At 40.4% G+C, this 15,992-nt stretch overlaps 1 protein-coding gene across 1 annotated transcript in view; it reads right to left on the bottom strand.

Annotated features, from left to right (window-relative positions):
- The window catches only part of ak9 (adenylate kinase 9), a 166,282-nt gene that overhangs the window by 80,090 nt on the left and 70,200 nt on the right, over positions 1–15,992 (bottom strand). Inside the window, exons 13-14 of the mRNA XM_048596817.1 lie at positions 15,640–15,784; positions 7,983–8,072 (exon numbers count right to left, since the gene is read on the bottom strand). Of these exons, the coding sequence (XP_048452774.1) occupies positions 7,983–8,072; positions 15,640–15,784 (235 nt within the window). The remainder of the gene's footprint in view (positions 1–7,982; positions 8,073–15,639; positions 15,785–15,992) is intronic.

Raw genomic sequence — 15,992 nt, 5'->3', positions numbered from 1 at the left:
GTAAATACTGACGCGAAATATTCATTTAGTATCTCTCCCATCTCCTGTGGTTCTACATATTGACAACATCGTTGATCTTTAAGGGGCTCTATTCTTTCCCTAGTTGCTCTTTCCTCTTAATGTACTTTGAATCTCTTTGAATTATCCTTAACCTTACCAGCCAAGGCTATTTCACATCCCCTTTTTGCCCTCCTGATTTCCCTCTTAAGAATGTCCCTACTCCCCTTACAGTCTTCAAGAGATTCACTCGATCCCAGTTGTCCATACTTGACATATGCCTCCTTCTTATTCTCGACAAGAGCTTCAATATCTTCATTCATCCCTATTCTTACCCTTCACTCTAACAGGAACATAATACTTCTGGACTCTCATTATCTCACTTTTGAAAGCCTCCCACTTGCCAGTCGTTCCTTTACCTGCAAATAGTCTACCTCAATCAACTTTTGAAAATTCCTGTCTCATACCATCAAAATTGGCCTTACCCCAATTTAGAACTTTAACATTTTTATACAAGGCCTATTTTTTTCATAACTATTTTAAAATTAATAGAATTATGATCACTGGTCCCAAAGTACTCCCCCTCTAAACACTTCGGTCATTTGCCAAGAGGAGGTCAGGTTTTACCCCTTCTCTAGTGGGTACATCTACATATTGATAAAGAAAATTTTCTTGAACACTTTTAACAAATTCGTCCCGATCCAAGCCCTTAACATTATGGCAGTTGGAGCCTATGTTTGGAAAGTTGAAATCCCCTACCACATCAACTCTATTATTCTTACAGGTATCTGAGATCTTCTTTCTGATGATTGGGGGTCTGATAGTACAATCCTATCAAGGTGATCGTCTCCTTCTTATTTCTGCATTCCTCCCTTATAGCTTCACTGGATGATCCCTCAGGAATATCCACTCTAAGTACAGCAGTAACGTTTTCCCTAATCAAAAATGCCACTCCCTCTCCTCTCTTGCCTCCTTTCTATCCTTGCAATAGCATCTAAATCCTAGAGCACTCAGCTGCCAGTCCTGGCCTTCACTTAGCTATGTTTCTGTAATAGCTATGACATCACAGTCCCATGTTCCTATAAATGTCGTGAGTTCATCTGCCTTACCTATCAGACTTCTTGCACTGAAATAAATGCACAGGAAGCTCCACAGCACTGAGGATGTCACCTAGCAAGGAGATGGAACGTTTGCTATCAAACCTCCCAGCTCGGCGAGCGCACATATATCTACTGAAATAAATGCAGTTTAATTCTTCAGAGTTACCTCGTTCTCTGACATGCTCTTGCCTGCCTTGTCTAATTAACTTGCTCTCTTTAACTTCTGAACCATCCTCATCTGTCTCTCTCTATTCTGATACTTAGGATGCCCTCCCTTCCCCTATCTTAGTTTAAAGGCACCCGAGTAGCTTTACTAAATCTCCCTGACAGGATATCAGTCCCCCTCCAGTTCAGGTGAAACCTGTCCATTTTGAACAGGTCCCTTCTGCCTCAGAAGAGATCCCAATGATCCAAAAATTTGAAGCGTTGCCCCTGTGCACCACTTCCTCAGCCACTGGTTTCTCTGTCCTGTCTTCCTATTCCTACTCTCACTAGCACATGGCACTGGAAATAATTCAAAGATTATACCTTTGACGTCTTATTTTTTAACCTCCTACCTAACTTCCTTTATTCACTCTGCAAAGCCTCAACTCTTTCTGTACCTAGGAGTACAACCGCTGGCTGTTCACTCTCCCCTTTGACAATTTGCTGCAACCATTCCAAAACATCCTTGACTCTGGCAAGACAACACACCATCCTGAACTCTCACTCCCAGCTTCAGAATAAACTATCTGTGCCCCTGATTGAAGAATCCCCTATAACAATTGCTCGTTTGAATCTTGACAAACCCCACTTGACAAAGGATTCATTCTTGGTGGCCAAGACCTGGCTGCCACTGCAATTTTCCTCCGAAAGGTTATCTCCGCCAACAGTATTCATCAAGGAGTGCAAATAAAAACGTTGTTAATGGAGATTAGGAGGAGCATTTCCCAATAGGCTGAAAGCATAGCTAGCAAAAAGAAGAAGTGTTGTGGCTGTTGCAGGCCAATCATCCCAGATCAGAAGAACATGATAGGAGTTCATCAGGTAATACAGCAGCTTCAAATAGCTTCAACCCCTTCATTTTAAGCTCAGCGGATTGAATTTTTACTGAAGATTGCATTGATATATAACATTAAACTAAAAGGCATATAAAGAACACAGAACGCTGGTGATTTACTGGTGGTGGCTAATAGATGAAAAATACCATGAGTAATTTGGTAGTGGGGGGGGAGCCGTTCAGTTGTGCATTTGCACTTCCAGATAGAAAGAAAAAAAAACGAAAAATATATTGAGCAGCTAGTAATAGAAATAAATCTGACAATTGGGATTTTTTTTTAGGATAAAGCAAAGGAGGACCATAGGGAATGAAGAATAAAATACAATACAACTTAGTACTGCACTTCATAAAACCAGATTAATTAAACTTGAGTGGTGGTATATTGCTGTTTGTGTAAGTAGTGGGGATAAGTTTGTTGCAGATGAGCTGGAACCAGTGAGTGTGTACAAAATGAGATTCAACTGGCAACAACTGGCTGATTGAAGGTCTGAAGAAGTTCTGAAGAAGTGTCACTGGAACTGTAACGTTAACTTTACTTTCTCTCCACAGATGCTGCCAGACCTGCTGAGATTTTCTAGCAATTTCTTTTTTGTTTCTGATTTCCAGCATCCGAAGTTCTTTGTTTTTTTTTGTTTCGTAGCTGATTGGTCTGTGGAATAGTGACGAGGTGTCACCGATAAAGGCTTTCTGCCTACAACTAACTATGTAACTGGCCCCCAGCTAGCTAAACAGATTGTAGGTGTGAATGTTTGGTCAGGTGCTATTGCCTATCCAGCAATGAAGGTACTGTCATTTACTCTACAGTAAAAAGTACCTCAAACCTGAAGAAAACAAGTTTACTTCTCTGGTCAGTAGCTGTAAGCTGTGGCTTTCAGCAAACAAGTCAGAGACTTTATAAGTGTGAACCAATAACTCTGTGCCTCCTGCAAACAAGTGGAAGTAGTTGGAGAAAGAAGATCAAAAGAGCAGCAAGTCCTAGCAAGCCAAATGGTCATTTCAGCGAACCCCGAGGACAGGGTCCATTGAATTTTCTTCCCAGTCTTGCACTTTACCCATATGTCCTTTTTTATGTCTATGTATATATGTAGGAGAAGATTTATAAGGGGGTTAGAGTTTCAACTGGTTACTTGTAGCTAAACTCTGTTTATTTGTAATAAACAGTCATCCTTGCTAAGCACAGAAACTTGGTTCATGCTTTGCATCAACCTGGGTCTTGAAGACAGATAAATTGCGTAATTTTGTGTACTTCTATGAATTATTTTAACTTTTGTGATGACTCTGGAGATAGCAGGACTTGATTTCCAGTGTGCTACCTCAGTAAGGCATCACACAGATGTTAAATGAGTGTCTGTTTTCCTGAGGAAGATACAAGAAGACTCTCTGAATTTGAGATCCAAGTGACTAGGGAGAATGAGGAGTTGAAGGAAATTTGTATTAGTAACCAAGTTATACTGGAGGGACTAATGGGGCTGAAAGTTGATTAGTCCTTAGGGCTTGATAGCCAAAATCCCAAAGTGTTAAAGGAAACAGCTATAGAGATAGTTGATGCATTGGAAATCATATTTTAAAATTTCACATAACCTGGAATGATTCCTGAAGATGGGAAACATGAAAATGTCACCCCACTATTTAAGAATGGATTTCGGGATAAAACAGGGATGAACGGACTCATCAAACTTACATCAGTATAAATGTGCAAAGGGACTTTCAACAAGTCACTTGAGGCTAACATGCAGGTTCAGCAAACTGTTAGGAATGGCATTGGAATGTTTGCCTGTATTGCAAGAGGTTTTGACTCCAGAAGTAGTGAAGTCTTTCTTGAATTGTATATCAGCTTGGATAGATATTTCATGGAACACTGTATGCAATTTTGGTCTCTCTTTTTTGTCAGGAAAGATATTATTGCCATAAAGAGAGTGCAATAAAAGTTGACCAGACTTGTTTCAAGATTGGCAAGGGTGTCCTATGAAGAGATTGGGCAAACTGGGTTCATATTCTGGAGGGTTTTGAAGAATAGATGGTTATCTCATTGAAACCTACAAAATATTTCAAGGGATAGACAGAGTAGATACAAATAAGATGTTTCCCCTCTTTGGGGAGTCTAGAACTGGGGGCATAATTTAAAAATAAGGGCATGTTATTTAGAACTGAGCTGAGGAGAATTCTTTTTTATTCAGAGGATTGTGAATCTTTGGAATTTTCTACACCAGAGAGTTGTGGAAGCTCAGTGTTTCAGTGTGTTTAAATGGCAGTAAGGGTTATAGGGATAGCAAAGATAAAAGGCATTGAAGTGTTTGATCAGCACAATCAAATTAAATGGAGAAGCAGGCTCAGTGGGCTGAAAGGATTACTCCTATGTTTAAAAGCCTGTATGGCCAATTTCTGAAAAACCTTGACAACATTCAGGCTTAAGTGAATTAACATTTAGGAATGATCAGCCATCTTCTCTTAACATTCAATAGCATCACCAAAGCTGAACACTCACAAATGTATATGTTGAGAGTCACCATTAAGCAGGACAGCCCCACAAATACAATAGCTTCTAGAGCAGGTCAGAGGGTAAACAGGTTAAATATTCTTTGACTATTCAATTCACTCTGTGTGACATCAAAAATCAGCTGAAGGTATTGGATACTGCAAAGGCTATCGGCCCTTACAACATTCCAGCAATATAACTGAAGACATGTACTCCAGGACCTGCCATGCCCCGAGCCAAACTGTTGCAGTACAGCTATAACACTGCCATCTACCTGACAATGTGAAAAATTTTCTATCCATGTCCTGTAAATGAAAGCAGGAAATATCCAACCTAGCCAATTATAACACCATCAGTTTATTCTCAATTATTAGTAGAGTGATAGAAGGTATCATCATCAGTGCTACTTACTGACCAATAACCTGTTGACAGATGCTCAGTTTATGTATCGCCAGGGCCATTCAGCTCATGACCTCACTACAGTCTTGGGTTCAAACACGGACAAAAGTGCTGAACTCTTGGGGGAGGTGACATCAAAGCCACATTTGACCAAGTGTAGCATTAAGGAGTCCTACCAAAACTAGAATCAATGACATCTGGGGGAAAGCTCTCTGCTGGTTGGAGTCCTATGTGGCACAAAGGAAGAGGTTGTGGTTGTTGGAGGTCAGTAATCTCGACTCTCAGACATCTCTACATCCTCAGAGTGGTATCCTAGGACTAACTATCTCCAGCTGCTTCATCAACAGCTTTCCCTCCGTCATAAGGTCAGAAGTGGAGATATTTACTGAAAATTACCAAATTTTCAGCACCATTCGTTGCTCCTTAGATAATGAAGCATTCCATGTCTCAATGCAGCAAGACCTGGACAATATCCAGGCTTGGGTTGAAAAGTGGCAAGTAACATTCATGCTTACCTCTGCTCCTAGTTTCTGTGATTGCATGTTATAGTGTTGAAACTGGATAGGTCACAAAGGTTCTGTACTGATAGTTGCAAAGTCAATACAGTAATGTTCGCTGATTGAGTCATACTGAGCACAAAAGAAAATAGTTGTGGTTGTTGGAGATTAGTTATCTCAGCTCCAGGGCATCTCTGCTGAAGCTCCTCAGGACAGTGTCCTTTAACCAATAGCCTTCAGCTCTTTCATCACTGATCTTCCTTCATCATAAGGTCAGAAGTGGTGATGTTTGTTGATGACTGCATAATGTTCAGCACAATATGCAAGTACTGAAACACTCCATGTCCAAATGAAGCAAAACCTGGACAATAAGACAAGACTTTGTGCTAACGACTAGTATGTATCATTTGTGCCTCATAAATGCTAGGCAATAACCATCTCCAAAGGAAAGAATGTAACTATTGGTTCTGACATTCAATAGCAATGCCATTACTGAATACCTCACTATCAACATCCTAGGAGTTACCACTGACCCAAAACAACTGGACTAGCCATACAATAGCTGTGACCACAAGAGCTGGACACAGCTTCAGAATTGTGTAGCCAGAAACTTAACTCCTGACTGACAAAAACTGTCTACCACCTACGAGGCACAAGTCAGGAGTATGATGGAATACGCCACACTGCCTGGATGCAGTTTCTCAACACAGTGCAGTTGTAACTCCGACAGCATGCAAGAAGCTTGACACCATCCAGGACAAAGCAGCCTATTTGAGTTTCACCAAATCGACAACCACTTATTCCGTTTTTCCTTCAATGCTCGGTAGCAGCAGCATGTACCATTGACAAGATGCACTTTGAGTTTTGTCAAAGCTCCTTAGGCAACAACTCCTAAACTGACAACCACTACCATCAAGAAGAACAAGGGCAGCAAATACGTGGGAATACCACCACCTGCAAATTCCCCTTCAATTCATTCACCACTCTGATGTTTAAATATACTGTGTTTCTTCAGTGTCTCTGGATCAAAATCTTCTTCACAATTAGTGGTCTGGATGTACAGGCATCCAATGGACTACAATGGTTTTAAGAAGACAGTTCACCAGCAATTTCTCCAGGGCAACTAGGGATGGGCACTAAATGCTGCCCTAATCAGGAAAGAACATATCCCATGTACAAATAAAACAAAAAAGTTCTATAGTGCATAAGTACATTCATGCAGAAGTTGAAAAGACTCATGAAGAGATGTTAAGAGTGACTTGGAATGCTCAACCAATTCTGGCCTTGCTAACAACAACAATATCCCCAGAATAAAGTAAAAAAGGACAACATCAACACACACATTTCAGCAATGAGCTCAAGGAAGTCAATACTGTCCAGGACAAGCAGCTGACTTGACTGGAACCCCAGTTAACACTGTCCACAATCACTTCCTCCATCACTGGTGAATAGTTACAGCAGTGACTCTATAAGATGCACTTCAGAAATTCACCTTCCAAACCCATAAGAACCACCATCTAGAAGAGCAGCAGATACATTGCACAACCACCTGTAAATTCCTTCCAAGCCACACACTATCCTAACTTAGAGCTGTACTGACATTTCTCCACCATTGCTGAATCAAAGTCCTGCAACTTTCTCCTTAACAGCACTGCGGCTGTACCTACCGTCTATGGACTGCAGAAATTCAAGCAGGAAGTTCACCACAACTTTCTCACGGGCAAATTGGGGTGGACATTGATTCAATATTGTCCAGAATTATTCTCTAGAACTATCAACCCATGGAGGACTCAGAGAGAGTGTGGCATTTACTACTATGTCAAAATGGCCAACAAATAGTTAAAAACTTTGAACTAAATTCCTCTGCTATCTTTGAGAGGACAGAAGAAAGAAACATTGAGTGTGTTCTCTTACTGTAAAGTGGAAGAATGAATGTGTCTGATATGATATTTAAAGTATCTTAGAAACAGCATACTTCTTTTTTCAACTCTCTTAAATTTTTATCATTTCTCTGTCTCTCCTGCCAAAGTTAAGCACACTGATGCCAGTTCATTCCATTGATCTTTGGACAATATCTAGGATGAAGGTTGATGTCTTAAAATTATTTTAAAGTTGTTCAGATTTTATGTACATTTTGTTACTGCCATATAGTCATTCTTTGAATCAAAAGTCAGTCTCTGACCATCTGTGTTCTGGAACTCTGGTTAGTAAATTTCAATTTGTATTGAAACAAAAGCAAATTATATGCCTTGAAATTCTACCTCTGTTTGTCTCTTTTCACAGATACTGCCAGATCTGCAGAGTATTTCCAGCATTTCCTTATTTTATTCAAGTTGCATTTGCGGTTTTGACACGTAATCCAAATTGTTATGACAGCTTCAGCTAAAAAAACTAAGTTAAATAAGCTTATGACAATATTAGCAAGTGTAATCAAATCACCAAAAGGAATGTATGTTACTGGCTCGCATCTATACCTTTTGATTCACCACCACTCTCCTCATCTTCTTCTGTTATGGTTACGTTCTCTAATTTAACTGCCTGAGATTGTTGCCGTTCAAATTCAGCTGTAGAACACAATGGTAAGAATAACTATCACTAACAAGAGAAGTGGCATCAAGCAATCACGAGTATTTTTAATGTAATGCATAGTCTGAAATAATAAATAATAGGCTGAAATTGATTCTTCCCATGAAGGCTCTGCCAAAGGACTCAAAAGCAGGACTGTGACCTTGCTTAAACTGTCTGTGAGACTGAGGGCTGATCATTCTTTATGGCAGCTAACTAATTGGCTTTCCCAGTAATGCCAACTCTATTAGGGATGGTGAACTACCAGCCAATCAGAGAACCAGTAGTTCAGAAATCTCAAAGTGCCTCTATGAGCAGTGGCTGTTAAATCAAATATGATCTGAAGAAAGACTTAAGACCTGAGGGAATGAGGACACATTAAGTAAGAGTTATTTGGGTTTGAATTAGTTGCAGAAATATCATCATCACAGAATCCCTAAAGTGTGGAAACAGGCCCTTTGGCCCAAATGTCCACACCTACCCTCACAGAATCCCACCCGGACCCATCCCCCTATAACCCACCTAATCTACACATCCCTCAACACTACAAGCAATTTAGCATGGCCAATCCACCTAGCCTGCACATCTTTGGACTGTGGGAGGAAACCGGCGCACCTGGAAGAAACCCATGCAGACACGGGAAGAATGTGCAAACTCCGCACAGACAGTTGCCCGAGGGTAGAATCGAACCTGGGTCCCTGGCGCTGTGACGCAGCAGTGCTAACCACTGAGCCACTGAGCCACCGTGTCACCCCATGGAGAACTAGTAATCGGTTTGGTGAAAATTTTATGGAGTGTGGCAAACTGAAATAAAAGCACATTGAATTCTGTTTAAATCTTTGGGAGTACAACAGTGGCATCCTGAGACTGCACCTGGAAGAACAGGACACAATAGAAGGATTGTACCTTCTGGAGCAGTCATTTAGAGTTGGATCTACGAAGACCAGCTGGGCAGGCTCCGAGGTGGGTGGGCAGCAACAGTAACATCAAGTGCCATAGGGTACCTCCATGAATCTAAAATGACGTGAATAGGAGCATTCCCCCACTACTTCAACATGGCTGAAAAATTTACCCAATAGTTTCCTCATCCAGTGCAAGACTCACGTATTGCTGTTCAAATGCCAGTGGCCGCAGGAAATGGATCTTAATTGTCCACTATATTGACTCAATTATCATCTGGATGGGAAGATTCTCCACTACCTTTCACACTGTCAGGATGGCATGGCATCATGGCATGATGAGCACTCTATCTACTGCCTCCGCTCACCATTGCACTCTTGCACCACATCCCAATACCTTTCCAGAGATCTGTTAAGATTCAACTTTGTACATGAAACTACAATAACAAAGATATTGTTTTCACTGACATTTTCTAGCTAAAGCAAAATGCCTCACATATTCAATAGTTACCATTGGATTAAAATACAACATTCAAGCCACTTTAGCAATTTAATGAAGGGTAACAAATTAAAGTCAAGTTTACTTATAAAGCAATGTTATGATGGCTAAGTATAAAGCAACCTCCAGGCTTTTCAAATAAAAACCACAGGATGTAAGTTCTGCCCTTGAGAGCTGCAAACAGCAGCCCATTCAGCCCATCATGCCTCTGCTGAAAGAGTTATATAATTAGTCTCATATCCATATATTTATTTTCCCTTCAGATATCCCTTTTGCAGTTATTATTGAGTCTACATCCAACATCCTTTCAGTGAGTGTGCTTCACTTTATAACAATGCAGTTGATAACACAAAAACATTCTCCCTATTTCATCTCTAGGTCTTCGGCACTTGTCTGACCTTTCTGCTACTCAAACAATTTCTCCCATTTATTCTATTAAAACCATTCAGAATTCCGTATACCTCTAAAAAACCTCCCTTTAACATTCCCTGATCTAAAGAAAATTACCCAGGTTCTCCATTACCACCATGCAACTGAAGTTACACATTCAATACTATTCTAATAGATTTCCTCTGCACTCTCTATAAAGTCTCAACATCAACCCCAACATTTCATACCAGGATCGAACAGAATACTTCAGCTGAAGCCTATCGAGTGATTCAGAGAGATTTGACACAGAAACATAGAAATTAGGACCTGGTGTAGACCAATTTGAGCCTGCTCTGCCATTCAACATGATCATGGTTGATTCTCTACCTCAAACCAATATTCCCACTTACCTTCCATAACCCTTGATAACTATAATGTCTAAGATGTATCAATCTCTTTATTGAATGCACTCAGTGGCCCAGCCTCTACTGAACATTCTATGGTAGTGAATTTCACTGATTTCCCATTCTCTGAGTGAAGAAACAGTTCCTCATCTCGGTCTTGAAAGGCCTACCCCCATCCTGAGACTGTGGCGCCTGGTTCTAGCTTCCCCAATCAGGGGAAACATCTTCCCTGCATCTAGCCTGTCTAGCTCCATTAGCATTTTATACTTTTAATTAGATCCCCTCTCATGCTTCCAAAGTCTAGTAAATATAGACCCAGTTGTCAAGAGCCCTGGGTGCAAGTTCCATCTGCTCTAAAGGTGTGCAATAATCTCTCTGAGCAGTTTATTTGAAAATATCAACAGGCCCTATCAAAACAATCTTGCTTCACATGACAATAGGGGTAGAAAATGGCCTTGTTGTATTATTGCTCAATTAGTAATCCAGAAACTCAGATATGACCTGGGTCCAAATCCCAACTCGGCCAATAGTGGAATTTGCATTCAATAAAATTTCTGGAATCAAAAGTCTAACAATGAGTCTGTTGATTGTCAGAAAAACCCATGTGGCTCATTAAAGCTCTTCAGGAATGGAAATCCACAATCCTTACCTAGTTTGGCCTACATGAGACTCCAGAACACAGCAATATGGTTGACTCTTAACTGCCAGCTGAGTGGCCCAGCAAGTTGTAACAATTGCTACAAAGACTCACAAACAAAAATTCAAACCAGACAGATCATCTAACATTGATCGAGGTATTGGGAATGACAACAGCCAAAACAGCACTGGTAACCCCGCAGTTCTCCTTATCAACATCTGAGAGCTAGTGCCAAAATTGGGAGACCTGTCAAGTTCCAGACTAGTCAAGCAACAGCCTGACATAGTCATATTCAAAAAACCATACCTGATAATGTCCCAGACATCATTACCACTGGATATGTCATGTCCCACTGGCAGAATGGGCCCAGCAGACAGAGGTGCACAGTTGGAAGAAAGTTGCAATGGGAATCCTCAACACTGACTCTGGAAACCATGAAGTGTCATGGCATCAAGTCAACACTGGTAAGGAAGCTTCCTGCTGATTACCACATATTTCCTCCTTTGGCTGATGACTCAGAGCTTCTCCATACCGAACAACACTTGGAGAAAGTACTGAGGGTGGCAAGGGCATATAATGTACACTTACTGGGGTATTTTGATGTGCAGCACCAAGATTGGCTTGGCAGCAGCACTACTGATCAAGCTGGTTGGGCCCATAGCTATTGGGCTGACTTTGCAGTGAGTGTTGAGTCAAGAACAAGAGGCAAAAACTTACTAGTACTAATCCTTACCAGTCTGGCCTGCAGCAGATGCATCTAACCATGACAGTATCAATAGGAATGATGACTGCATAGTCCTTGTAGAGACAAAGTCTCACCTTCACATTGACAATACCTTACATGGTGTTGCATGGCATTATCACTGTGACAAATGGGACAGACTTCAAACAGATCTAGCAACTCAAGACTGCACCTCATGGCCCAGCATATCCCCCACTCTAATATTGCCATCAAGCCAGGGGATCAATCCTGGTTCAATGAAAAATACAGGAGGACATGTCAGGACAAGTACCAAACATACCTAAAATTGAGGTGTCAGTCTGGTGAAGCTACGTAACAAATCAAAGATACCACTAAGTGTTCACACAACCAATGGATCAGATCCAAGCTCTGCAGTTGTATCACATGCAGTCATGAATGGTGAAGAACAATCAAACAACTCACTGGAGAAGGTAGCTCCACAAATATGCCCATTCTCAATTATAGGAGAGGCCAGTATTTTGTTGCAATAGATTAGCCTAAAGCATTTGCAGCAATTTTCAGCCAGACGATTCATCTTGATCTGCACCAGAGGTAGAGGTTTCCAAGATCACAGATGCCAGTCTTCACCCAATTTGATTCACTTCACATGATACAAAGAAATGGGTGGAGGCAATGGATATCGCAAAAGGTAGGGCCTTGACAAAATTCGGTCAATAGTACTGAAGTGTGCTTCAGAACTTGCTGCACTTCTAATCAAACTGTTCCAGTATAGCTATACTAGCGACTACTCCACAATGTGAAAATTTGCTCGGGTAAAAAAGGACAAATCCAACTCAGCCAGTTATCACTCCCACAGTCTTTTGTGACTCTTAATCATCAGTAAAGTGATGGAAGATGTCACCAACAAGCACCTGCTCAGCAATAACCTGCTTGGTGATACCTAGTTTAGGTTCCAATAAGGCCACTCAGCTCATGACCTCTTAAAGTCTTTGTTCAAACATGGACAAAAGAGCTGAATTCCAGAGGTGATATGTCTTGACATCAAGGCTGGATTTGACCAAGTTATGGTATCAAGGAGCCCTAGCAAAACTGGAGTCAATAAGAATTGGGGAAAAATCCCCACTGGTTGAAGTTATAAATTGCAAATAAGAAAATGGTTGTTGTTGTTGGAGGTCTGTCAACTCAGCTCCAGGACATTGCTGCAGAAGTTCCTCAGGATAGACAGATTCTAATCAACCTTTTCAGAGATATTATCACACACCTCTAGAGAAGGTGGGACTTGAACCTGGGTCTTGTGGCTCAGAGGTGGGGACACTACCACTATACTACAAGAGTCCCTAGTCCTTCAGGGTACTGTCTAAGCCCAATCATCTTCAACCGCTTCATCAATGATCTTCCCTCTTCACAAGATCCAAAGTTGCGAGATTTGGCCAACATGCACTACTCCTCAGATTCTGAGGCAGTCCATGTTCAAAGACAGCAAGACTTGGACAACCATCCTGTTACCATCCATTTTAATTCCTCCTCCCCCTCCCCTGACGACATGTCCATTCTTGGCCTCCTCCACTGTCAGAGTGAGGCCAAACATAAACTGGAGGAACAACACCTGATATTTCGCCTTGGGAGCTTACAGCCCAGTGGCCTCAACATTAACCTCAACAGCTTCAAAATCCCTCCACTCCAGCCTTATCCCATGTCCAGCCCTCCCCCTCCTCCTCACATCCCTGACCTGATCTAACCTGTCTATCTTCCTACTTGTCTATCCACTCCACCCTTCCCACAAACTAATCACAATAATCCCTACCTGCATCCATGTATCACCATTTCTCCTACATCTCCCTAGCCCCAGCCCCTCCCTCTATTTATTTCTGGGTTCCCCTCCCCCTCTCCGGTCCAGATGAAGGGTTTCAACCCAAAACGTTGACTTTCCCGCTCCTCTGATGGTGTCTGACCTGCTGAGCTTCTCCAGCCTCACACCTATAAACTCTTGACAACATCCAGGCTTGGGCTGAAAAGTGGCAAATAACATTCACGCCACACAAATGCCAAGCAATGACCATTGCTAATAAGAGACAATCTAATCACCACCCCTTGATATTCAATAGTATGTCCATCACTGAATCCCATATTATCAATATCCTTGGGGTTACCATTGACCAGAAACTGAACTGGACTCACCAATATAAATACAATGTCTCTAAGAGCAGATCAGAGGTTTATAATACTGCAGTGAGTAACTCACCTCGTGACTTCCCAAAGCTGTCTATCATCTACTTCTTGTTTTAAAAACAGCTCTATCAACTTGACCTGCCACCTTCCAATACACGTGAAGACCCAGGTCTGTCTGTTGATGCAGTATCTTTAGAAGTATGGCATTAAATATGTATTATCTCATTCTTCCTTCCAAATACATTATCTTTGCCTTAAATCTTATCTGCCACATGTGTAACCATTTCACAAGAATGCCTTTGTTCTCCTGGAATCTGTTAATATCTTCCTTATTGTTTATTACAATTTTTAGTCATCTACAGAGTTTTGAAATCCACAAATTTTGAAATTATGCCCTTTATACTCAGGTGTTAACATACATCAAAAGAATGAGTTCTAAAACCAAACCCTTCCCTCCAGTTTGAATAATGACCATTCGCGACTATTCAGTTTACTTTTCCTTAGTCAGTTTCACATCCACATCTGCCACTACCCCTTTAATCCCCTGGGGTTCAAATCTCCTAATAAATTCATTATGTGGTACTTCATCCAATGTATTTTGAAAGTCTATAAATACAATATTAACCAAAGCACTCTCATCAACTCTGTCTGTTATTTTAATGATCCCAACAAAGAGCACGCTGCATTCCTCCAATTCTGGCCTTTTATGTTTCACAGATTGCTTTGCCTCACTGCTGCTGTTCTAGTTTCAAGCACTAGAATTTCTTCCTTATCCACCACTGCCCCTCCAATTCTTCTTCAATATGCTTAAGCTTTTTACCATAACCTTATACATTCTTAAATGGTTCATCAAATTTTGTCTAATAATTCTTCCATGAAGCAACCTGAGAAGTTTGACTGAGTTAAAGAAGCTATATAAATTCAAGTTGTTATTATCAATAGCATTAAAATTCTTTCAACTTTCAACAGAAATATCTTCTTATTTTTTAAAAAATAATCAGCATTGTCATATCATGTGCTACAAGCCTGTTTTACATATACATATTGCCTTCAACCTATATGCTTTGACCCATTTTTCTATCTTCTTCTTCTGGGGTCAACTGAGAAGTTCAAAGCTGAGATCGATAAATGTTTGTTAACCAAGGGAATTAAAGGTTAAAGGTTAAAGAACCAAAAAGGGATATAATGAATTAAGAGACAGATTGCAATGATCTATTTAAATGGCAGAAAATGCTAAAGGGTCTCAATGGTTTATTCATGAGTGTTCTGATGTTTCTATGTCTTGTCACTCTCTCATCCATAAGAAGTTTTTCTACAAGATGCAAGAATTTCAGTTGGCACGTTTAAAAACACGGATTTTTTTTAAAATTGGAATTCCTATTTGTCAAATTGGTGATCTAGTTAATTGAGCCATAGAGAGAGAAACATTTCATGTTTAATCTTTAGCACATACAGCAACAAAGCTATAAAATTGACCTCTAGGAGCCTGTGTAAGACAGGAGGAAAATAATTATTCTGATTCACTCTCCTGACCATTATCTAGTGACACAAGAATGTGTTTGAACCTGGACATCTGGAAACAGTGTATCAGGCAATGATGCTCCTGAATGAAAACGTGACCTGACACAGACTGCCAAAATGAATATTCATGAATAACAGTTGAACTGAAAGAAGTACTGAAAATTAATTGTCATCCATGTAATCAAGAACTCGCGTTTTTCAGAAAATAAAAGGTTAGAAAGGAAATAAACTGGCAGAGGAAGCAAGAAAACAATTCAAAAGATTAAACAAGCTGTATGTGGAAAGTAAACAAGCACAATTATTGAAATTGGAAACTTGATATAATGCTTCAAAATCAAATTATTAAAAAAAGTTTACTAATTTACCTTGAGCTTCTTCTAACATTGTTTTTGCCAGATTTTCTTTAACAGTAACGAGTGCTGATTGCAGTGCTTCTGCCCGAACCTTTTCAATATGGTCAAACTTCAATTTCTCTCGTTGTGGCTCCAAAAGCTCGAACATGTCCAGAACCTGAAATATTGTTTTGTAGCAGCATTATTTGATTTTTACTGTGAAAGTATATTTAGCATTCATTGACAATTTTCACAGATAATGGAAGCCCTACAGAGTAAGAGCTTCCAGCACTCTTCTTCCAAAGATCCTTCACTGGCATGATGAACTGGTTCCACAACGGCTGATGTAATTTGTCATAAGTTAAAGTTATGGCTATATTTATTGA

This window comes from Rhincodon typus, chromosome 5, assembly GCF_021869965.1.
Source record: "Rhincodon typus isolate 14 chromosome 5, sRhiTyp1.1, whole genome shotgun sequence".
Classification (NCBI taxonomy): Eukaryota; Metazoa; Chordata; class Chondrichthyes; order Orectolobiformes; family Rhincodontidae; genus Rhincodon; species Rhincodon typus.
The sequence above is the reverse complement of the archived record's forward strand: the minus strand, read 5'-3'. Positions and strand labels throughout refer to the sequence as shown.